At 42.2% G+C, this 10,809-nt stretch overlaps 1 protein-coding gene across 1 annotated transcript in view; it reads left to right on the top strand.

The window, feature by feature from the left end:
- Nucleotides 1-2,108: 2,108 nt before the first annotated feature.
- Nucleotides 2,109-10,809, top strand: part of LOC148509306 (zinc metalloproteinase-disintegrin-like protein H3) — an 88,288-nt gene continuing 79,587 nt past the window's right edge. The window contains exons 1-2 of the mRNA XM_088443229.1: nt 2,109-2,207; nt 5,799-5,881. Coding sequence (XP_088299355.1) covers nt 2,156-2,207; nt 5,799-5,881 — 135 coding nt within the window. The 5' untranslated portion in view covers nt 2,109-2,155. The remainder of the gene's footprint in view (nt 2,208-5,798; nt 5,882-10,809) is intronic.

The following is a 10,809-nucleotide window of genomic DNA, read 5'->3' as shown; positions in this document are numbered from 1 at the left end:
CTCTATTATTTGGGATCAATAGAGTCTGTACCCTCCCGACCGCAAGCTTCATAATCACTGAATTCTACATAGCTGAAGCCCCTTTCTCTTGTCTTTTGCCAGAAGTAGGGGTTATCACAGTTTATTCCTAATTAAGAAGAGGGATAACTCAGAGAAATCGCTGATCAGAACTGATAATATGGGCAGGATGTACTAAGCGATGCATCCTGCCACTTATCAGGGTGTAACGCTGGTATGTACCTAGAAATGTGATTAAAATCACAATGGATAGCTCTCCTGATAATGACCCAGAAGCCCCATTTGCGCATGTGTCGTGTGCCGCGCGCACTGCATCGGATACTGGGATAGGATTCCTTTCATGTGCTGAATGTGATAGAAGCCCGTGGGAGGGCAATGCCCATTTGGTCCAAGCTCTAGAATGTATCTGATTCCGGAGCTTGGTACATTTGAAGAATGCTCCAAATTCAGAAAATGGGTAATTTCAGATTTTTGGCTGCATTTTCCTTTTAGTACATCACACCCGCCCAGCTTGGACCTTACAGGCAACATCATCTAAGGTTGATGTTGCCTAATAGAAGCCTATGGGCTTCTTTTCAGGAGATTTCCCTGAGAGGGATCCAACAGAATCTCTCCAAGGGTCCCCCACGGCTCGCACATGCACAGAGAGACTCTCGGGTCATAAACCCAGAGGTCCAGACACTGCAAAGGAGAGTTGTTATCGAGAGAGCTGTCCTTTGCTAAAATCATTGTGTATACACCATCACTAAACACCCGTATGCATGCAACAGCCGATGCTATGGGCCTGATTCAGGAAGGAACGCAACAGTAATTGTGGCTGCGATTATATGCTAATCCATTGCGACTGCTATGCCATCGCAGCACAACATAAGGACGCCCACCTTGTCTTACACACATCTGTAATACTTAGCAAGACTGCTAAACCATCAGTAACACACCCCTGCAACGGCATTCAAACGCACTGGTACGTCTGCGTTTCGATGAACACCCCCCGTCACCACCCCTAAACGGTACTTCCTGTCAATCACCCTGCGACGGATCTGCGTAGTCACTGCGGTTGCAGTCCCGATCGCAGTGGCTGGTTCGCATACTGTGATGCATATGCATGCGCAGAATGCAACAATCAACCAATAGCGTGCGTAATCGCAGTTGCAATCCTTGCTGAATCAGGCCCTATGTGAGTTAAAGCAATGTTAAGGGAAGACTAGATGGGCCAAGTGGTTCTTATCTGCCATCAAATTCTATGTTTCTATGGGGTCTATTTACTAAGCAGTGTTAGGAGACAGAGTGAAAAGTGATAAGGTGCCAGCAAATCAGCTCCTAACTGCCATCTCACAGGCTGTGTTTGAAAAATGACAGTTAGGAGCTGATTGGCTGGTACCTTATCACTTTTCACTCTGTCTCCTAACACTGCTTAGTAAATAGACCCCTATGTTTCTATGATCATGGGGAGCTGACATACAATATTCTTCCTATCAGAAGTCATAGAAATGACTGCAACCATGTACAGAAAATGGCCCATAACAAACAGATTACACATCACCATATAGCAAATCTAAACAGAAGATCAATTATCTGAACTTTTATTAAAGTATGGAAATAGTTACATATACAGTGTATTTTCTTTGCTATTAGAACTTTAGGTCAATATTTATGGTGAGTTGTTTTTTTTAAACAATGTTACAATATAAAAATCTACAAACATGTCAAAGTTTCTATATGAAAAAGTTGCTACAGTCAAACATTTGTTATTGTTGCTTTTTGGCTAATATAATATTGCACACTTTCATTTGCCTGTCACTGCCTCGCCCTCTGTTCCATCTACCTGACCAGCTCTGATTGATTTCTCACGGGAGTTACCAATAAACTGATGTCATGGTCAGACCAGGTACAAGAAAACAAAGCACACCTGGATGCCAAGGCAAACATCCCAGGAATAGACACGAATCCCACACCGGGCAGGAACACAATGAGAAGTGGCTGAGGGACAAGTATGCTGTCACTTCCGCTGAGTCTGGATTGTTGAGTAACCTGTTTGCTCATGTGGGGCTATATAATGTAGAAAGCACAATGTACAGTGTGTACAGTTCCTCTGTGACTGCCGAGGAGAAGGTGTGAGCACAGGAGCGAACAGACCATGCTGCAAGCTGCACTAATCCTACTGGTACTGCTGGACTGCCAAGTCCTAGGTGAGTCCAGTGCACAGCCCCACACCAAAGCCACCTGGCAGCAATTCTTTTTTTTTTTTAATTAAGGGTATAACATGAGGGTCACTTTATTAGAGCCAATGCATGGGTAAAGTTTAGCAGGAGAGATTTTTGCTATAGAGCAATTCCATACAGTAAATAGTACATGCATGGAGTCTGTGTCAGATATAAAGCATGAGTTCTGATTGTTTAATGGGAAGTGCAGAAACTCAGATCACATTGTCTGGTTATTTCAGGGACTTTCTTGTGGAATGGATCGAATTACCTTAGTCATGTAATTGGACTGTCTCCTAGGGGTTGGGACTGATAAGGGTTACTAGCTAGAAGACTTGTTCATACACCTCCAGGTCTCACAGTTTTCACGGAAGACTCCAATCCCCAGGCCAGCCCAGACCAGAGGGTATTACCTATCCAGTCTCCCTATTATAGGAGGCGTGGTTGTTATTATTGTGGCTCTCTAAGCTTTTCCCCTAGGGTCAGTTGGGGTCATTGTGAGCATGTAAAATGTAGTATTTATTGTACTGATAGGGAAACTGCATTGTATCTGAAAGAATGTGAATGTTTTTCTCTCTTGTGGGACCTTTCCCCTATATTGAGGAGTATCAGCTGGGTGACTCTACCTGTTACTAATTATGATACACATGTTTGTAATGAATAGAGAGTCAGTGGGCACAGAGAGAGGTGGCAGCTAGATCGTATAAAAATAACTGTACATGTAATTGATACATCAGGAATCAATTGGGGCAACTGGCAGTTTTGCAGATGTTGGTGTAAAAAATATCTGCAATGTATGAGGTTCACCGATTTCTGATTCCGACCAAAAAGTGATTGGAGCTGGTGAGTCAGGTTGTCCAACATGTTGGATGTCGCAGACTAATCGGGGCTGTAGATTGCTGGTGTATGGTAACGATCAGCTGATTTGCAGACCGTTACTAGTAAAATGATGAGACTTTAGGAGCGTACACACTGGGCGATATTAATGAGCGATTTCACGATTATGACATCGTAATCGTGCAATCGCCCAATAATCGTGCACAAATTGTGCACTAAAATGTAGGAAACGAACAGCAATGCGCGTGCCCCGCTGGTCGTTTCTGACATTGTCCATCGCCTGAACATGCAGGCCAAACTGCCGATAACGACAGATTGCCCATGTACGGGAATGATGGAGTGTGCCTACACTGAACGACTGATCGTTCAGTGTAGGCACTGCAGGGGATCAGGAAGGACGGTACGATTACAATGTCGTAATCGTACTGTCTTTCCTGATCGCACAGTGTGTACACACCTTTTCATGATTGGCAGATCTGTCTTCCCTGAAAACGATCTGCAAATGACTGAAAAATATCTGTAATGTATGGGTGGTGGATTGTGGAATCTTTAAATTGGGTGAAAAATTTGTATATCTCTGAATTGTTTTTTTTGTGATTGTATGTATGGGCCACTTACGTTATATAATGATCCCATGTAACAGCTGCCATTGCTGGAAATGATGATTATTAAGCCAGTGAAATTGCAGCTCTGTTCAAGAGTCACATTGTCGGAAGTGGAATAAGGGCAGCAGGGGAATTCCCCCTTGGGCTATTCCTGTTTTTACAGATGAAGACTGGCAGTAATAACTATGGGGTGCGCTAATCAGAACACAGAGCTGTGCTGTGCAGTGACAGTGGGCATTTGACCCATACCATGCCATCTGTGGTTGCAAAACACTACCCACACCTGAGAATCGATCAGATCATCATTGGACATATTAGCAAATACTCAGGTGACCTAGTGGACTACATGTGTGAACAGCACTAACCGGCTCCAGTGATTCCAGGTTACCAAACTGTACTCCTGATTCTGGTGCATGGGGCGCACGGCTGCTATGGGGCCTGGAGCTGAGGGGGGCCCATCTTCCTTGTCAAAGTTACATGTGTTAGACACATTTTTCACCATTGGGTAGTATATAGGGGCCCTTACAAACTTTTGCTATGGGGCCTTCAAATACCTAATTATGCCCTGTGACCAGTGTCCCTGTCCATTGCCTGTCATATTATCAGACTGACAGTGAGAGGGATATGTATTCTGTCACACTGATAGTGAGAGGGTTCTGTGTCCTGTTATATTATCACACTGATAGTGAGAGGGATCTGTGTCCTGTTATATTATCACACTGATAGTGAGAGGGATCTGTGTCCTGTTATATTATCACACTGATAGTGAGGGGAATCTGTGTCCTGTTATATTATCACACTGATAGTGAGAGGGATCTGTGTCCTGTTGTTATGATTACACTGATAGTGAGAGGGATCTGTGTCCTGTTAGATCCCTCTTACTATCAGTTTGATAATATAACAACAGGACACAGATCCCTCTCACTATCAGTGTGATAATATAACATAATTGAGATACCTATCTGTATCAGTGTGATAATATGTATCATGTTATATTATCACACTGATAGTGATAGGGATCTGTGTTCTGTTATATCATCACACTGATAGTAAAAGGGATCTGTGTCCTGTTATATTATCAAACTGACAGTAAGAGGGATCTGTGTTTTGCTATATTATCACACTGAGTGAGAGGGATCTGTGTTCTGTCATAGTATAATACTGATAGTGAAAGGAATCTGTGTCATGTTATATTAGAATACTGATAGTGAGAGAGATGTATGTCCTGTTATATTATCACACTGATAGTGAGAGGGATATGTATTCTGTCACACTGATAGTGAAAGGGATATGTATTTTGTCACACTGATACTGAAAGGGATATGTATTTTGTCACACTGATAGTGAGAGGGATCTGTGTGTTGATATATTATCACACTGATAGCGAGAGGGATCTGTGTCCTGTTAGATCCCTCTCACTATCAGTTTGATAATATAACAGAACACAGATCAGTGTGATAATATGTATCCTGTTATATTATCACACTGATGGGGATCTGTGCTCTGTTATATTATAATACTGATCGTGAGAGGGATGTATGTCCTTTTATATTATCACACTGATAGCGAGAGGGATCTGTGTTCTGTTATATTATAATACTGATAGTGACAGGGATGTATGTCCTGTTATATTATCACACTGATAGTGAGAGGGATCTGTGTTCTGTCATATTATAATATTTATAGTGAGAGGGTTCTGTTTCCTGTTATATTATCACACTAAGGACGGTTTCCAATTAGCCGTGGCAAATTACTGCTGCTAATTACCTCGCCCGGGGCTATCCAATTAGTCCCGAAGTCGGCCTGACGTCGGTACTTATCGGATTTTTTTATTTGGGACCTGATGTGTCCTGAAAAAGAATCCACGATAATCGCTAATTTTTCTCCTGAAAACAGGCGAAAATATATAGGTCCGCAAGCTTATCGCCTTTTTCCATGTGGAAAAACAGCAATCGTGGATTCTTTTTGGGACACATCAGGTCCTGGGAAAAAAAAACAATAAGCGCCGGCGTCAGGCCGACTTCGGGGCTAATAGGATACCCCCTGATAGTGAAAGAGATCTGTGTCCTGTTAACAGTGTAATTGTACAATGACTCAATAAGGTTGATGCAACTAAAAGTATATTTTTCTCTTCCAGCATTTAGCAGAATACCTGTTGGACAGAAATATGAGGTTGTATTTCCTGAAAAAGTCCACTCACTGCACAAAAGAGACACACAGGTACTTTACAATGATACTTTTCCTACTGTCACCAGATTTGCATTGTGTTATTGGTCAGATTTTGTTGTTGTACCTCACACATGTACATTGATATCGTGTTTAACTCTTTCAATTAGAAAACATGTTCCCAATTATACTGCAGGTAGAGGACACCATACAGTATGTATACAGAATGGAGCAGAGGAAGAGCAATCCTCAACAAAAATCATATAATATAATTAACATTATAATGTCTTTCCACTTTGATGTATATGTGGCGCTCCCAACCATCCTAGATCCTTTAACATGGCAGGAAAAACAGTTATACATGTCCTGCCTATAACAGTCATGTGGGTCTTAGTCACCAATTAGGTTTTGCAAATACCCCATTGCTTTATCCCATTAAATCCCGGCAACCATAATCCCAAAACAGACTAAATACCGACAATCGACATACCGACAAAGTACCGACAGGGACATAAACTAGAAATGGACATCACTATACCGACAGGTACATACTGTAAGCTAGAAACAGACAAAATCCCAAAAATCAAAATAGTGACAAGTTACTATACCTATATGGACAAAATCCCAACAGATCACTATACCAACATGGACAAAATCCTGATACACTCAAAATCCCTGCAAGGACAATATCCAGACACATCAAAATCCTGACAGTGTATTTACACTACATATAGATGGGAATTGTGCAACAAAATAAATAAAAATACCTACAGATATGTCCTCATAGACCTATAATTTAGCAGATTGCATCAATTACTGTGGGTATGCGACTATTTAGCAGATATCAACTTCTGTGAATATGGGTTTATGAGAAAATATAGGTATTTTTTTATCTTTTGTTGCACAATTGCCACCCATATGGAGTATAAATACAGTACTGTGCACAAGGTTTAGGAAGGTGTGGAAAAAATGCTGCATAGTATGAATGCTTTAAAAAATAGAAGTGTTAATAGTTTATTTTTATCAATTAACAAAATGCAAACTGAATGAACAGAAGAGAAATTTAAATCAAATCAATATTTGGTGTGACCACCCTTTGCCTTCAAAACAGCATCAATACTTCTGGGTACACTTGCATGCAGTTTTTGAAGGAACTGGGAAGGGAGGTTATTCCAAACATCTTGGAGAACTAACCACAGATCTTCTGTGGATGTAGGCTTGCTCAAATCCTTCTTTCCCTTCATATAATACCAGACAGACTCGATGATGTTGAGATCAGGGCTCTGTGATGGCCATATCATCACTTTCAGGACTCCTTGTTCTTCTTTACACTGAAGATAGTTCTTAATGACATTGGCTGTATGTTTGGGGCCGTTTTCCTGCTGCAGAATAAATTTGGAGCCAATCAGACGCCTCCCTAATGGTATTGCTTGGTAGATAAGTACCTGCCTGTATTTCTCAGCATTTAGGACACCATTAATCCTGACCAAATCCCAAACTCCATTTACTGAAATGCAGCCCAGAATTTGCAAGGATCCTCCACGATGCTTCACTGTTGCCTGCAGACACTCATTATTGTACGGCACTCCAGCCCTTCGGCGAACAAACTGCCTTCTGTTACAGCCAAATATTTCACATTTTGACTTCTGAGTCCAAAGCACCTGCTGCCATATTTCTGTACCCCAGGTCCTATGTTTTCGTGCATAATTGAGTCTCTTGGCCTTGTTTCCACATTGAAGATATGGCTTTTTGGCCGCAATTCTTCCATGAAGACCGACTTCTGGCCAGACTTCTCCGAACAATAGATGGGTGTACCTGGGTCCCTCTGGTTTCTATAAAGTGCATACAAATCATGCAGTCTGAAATGTAGCACAGTAATACCAGTAGAATACTATAAAATGTATTAATGGTGTTTAGGACCTTTTTTAAAATAAATTCAGTAGTGTATTTACCTTCTGTGACTAAGAGTTTGAAAAGCTAGCACAGACCTTGTGATACATTGTATCAATTTAATTACAGTGCTTGGAAACAGTTTCCAGTTGATAAGAATTAAAGGTGATAATATGTAACTACTATTGTACAGACAATAGGATTCAGGGCCTCATTCAGAGGTGGTCGGAGGATGCAAGCGGTCGCTCAGAAACTGGGCGGCCACTTGCATCCTGACCGCCCGCCTGTGTTGCGGTCGTTAGGCTGTGGGTTTACACCCACAGCTCTAACGACCGCTCGGGTGATGGTCGCGATGGTCGTAGACCATCACGACCATCAGGGCTTACGACGAGACCCTAGGGTAGGGTCTCACTTGTCGTAAGCCTCGGAGACCTTCTGGCTCTGTCAGAGCCGGAAGCTCTCCACTGACATCACTAGTGATGTCAGTGGGGCCTCCCCCAAATGGCAGGCATTCCCATGGGAACGCCTCCGTTTGGGCTGCCACCCCCCCGGCCAACCTTCCAAACGGGGCGAGCTGTCAATCACCACCGACAGCTCACCCCCTTTGGATCTAGACCCGCTACGACCGGCGCTGTCGGTCGTAGCGGGTCTCACGCATGCGCACGATGGCACCGGCGCCGTCGTGCGCATGCTCTGTGGGGGGCCATCGACCCGGTCCGAGCGCATCGGCGCTAACGACTGTGTCTGAATGACCCCCTCAGTGTGGAAGATTATAATGCACATATAGATATGGAAACTCTACACCTGAAATAGATATTGTGTTATTTCTCTGGGTTTCTTATGGAACAGTCCCCTGGACTCATTTTACTTCACTTCAAATAATTTAATATTTCACCTGTGATTTTTGTTTATTCCATATTTTGAAGGAAACTGTAATAACTTTTATTATCTCACATAAAAATATGTTTTACATAGATACAACCAGTGCAGCATTCCACTATCTGGTCCCCTTCTAGATACTTATCATTTATTATACTGGGTAGCACCTCTTCAACCAGAATAAAGTAATATTGAATCCAAAGTATAAATTGAAGAGAAGGTTGTCTACTGGTGCGATTGTTTTTTCTTGCATAGCATATATTCCCACTGGTTTCTGCCAGTTCTGAGCTGATGGCTCTGCTGGTCATCTTCCGATTTCGAAGGGAAGTAAGCATGATGTGTCTTTCATCTGATGCACTAAGTTTCCTTGGCCGACCACTGCGTCTACGGTCCTCAACGTTGCCCATTTCTTTCTACAAAAGAGCTTGAACAGCACATCTTGAAACCCCAGTCTGCTTTGAAATCTTAGCCTGGGAGAGACTTTGCTGATGCAGTATAACTACCTTGTGTCTTGTTACTGTGCTGAGTCTTGCCATGGTGTATGACCTGTGACATGAAACTGTCTTCCACAACCTCACCTTTGTAGCAGAGTTTGGCTGTTTCTTACCCAGTTGTAAGCCTCCCACACAGCTGCTTCTGTTTCAGTTAATGACTGTGTTTCAACCTTCATATGAAAATGATGATCATTATCACCTGATTGATATGATTGGTTAATCATACACCTGACTGTAATCCTCCAAAAGCCCTGACTTTGTGCAAGTGTGGTTAATTAATGTAGGTGGGCAGGTCTGTGTTCCTAAGAAGATATTTTGTCTAATTAGCAGCTATACCAAGTGGGAACTGTAGCCCATTAAAAATACACAATATATAAAACAAGAGGTAGCGCTTGTAGACAAAATAAAAAGAATATTTATTAAAACACGCAGTGTGTATTAGTAGTTTTAGAAACATAAAAACATCAAAACATAGAATTAATAGCTGTCAATCTGTAGATTACAATGCAGTCCTCTCCAGTAGTTGCTCTATATGGCTCTGGATAATAGGATATATAAAGGTCTGCTGTAATGTCTCTCCAGCGTTAAAGCCAAATATTGTGACTTCCCCGTAAACTTAGTATCTCACCTTCTTTAGAATGAAGTAAAAGAGCCCAGTCTATAAATAAATGATGATAATAATAATATCTTAATGTTAAATCCACATAAACATAAGTGAAGTAATAAGTACCTCAGTAGCAGGCTGTGAATAGACAAGTCACCTTGTACAGATATCAGATAACACAGTCGCAATCAACAGCGAGGTGGTTGGGATCTTTAAGAGGGCAGGTGGCAGAAATGTGCTTCCCGTCTACTCCGGCGGGTCTCTTATGCCTCCGAAAGCCGAAAACCTGGAGAAACGCGTTAAGTGTTTGGGGTTGAGCAATTCTGCTGCCGTCTTCTATATTGCTGCCCTCCGTGATACTGCTGCTAAAGTGGCCATGATCCCCCCCCCATCACCAGCGCTCCCGAATTTGAGAACATCCGGTTCTGCCACCGCTACTTGGTCGCAGTGCACCAGCGGTCATTGCCGACCAAGTCTGCCGCCCGAGGTATAAGAGACCTAGAAGAATCGAAGCTGCTTTGGAGGCAAAGGGTGGTCACACCAAATATTGATTTTGATTAGATTTCTCTTCTGTTCATTCATTTTGAATTTTGATAATTGATCAAAAATAAACTAATGCTTGTACATTGTCTGTCTGTATTTTGATGTTTCAGGATTTTGAATGGCGGAATTTGATTGTCAGGTTTTTAACTGTGTCGGTATTATGGGTGACTGTATGTTGATGTGGGCATTGTGTCTGCTGGAATTTAGTCAGGTGTAATTTTGACTACATCCCCTTAAAACACATTTAGGGGTCTATTCATCATCACTTCATTTATATAAAAGCAAGTGAAAATTTAAATTTCTACTTACTTTTCTATAAATTAAGTAATGGGGCAATGCATTCTAATCACCAATATCTCTTGGTTACCTTTCAGCCCCGATGTGGCCCGCCATCTCCGTACACTAGTATTGAGCACCTACATTCATCAAGCTCCAAAAATACTATATTTTCAGAGCTTGACTGCAGGAACTTACGCCATCTTCAGATGGCGTTTGTTCCCGGACCGCAGCTCCTTCCTATGGGAAGGAGTCCTGGGTTGCGCAGAGGGATCCATTCAGATCCCCCCACCCCA

The sequence above is a fragment of the Taudactylus pleione genome, unplaced genomic scaffold, assembly GCF_031769625.1.
Source record: "Taudactylus pleione unplaced genomic scaffold, aTauple2 ptg000329l, whole genome shotgun sequence".
Taxonomy (NCBI): domain Eukaryota; kingdom Metazoa; phylum Chordata; class Amphibia; order Anura; family Myobatrachidae; genus Taudactylus; species Taudactylus pleione.
This window is presented reverse-complemented; position numbering and strand designations above follow the sequence as displayed.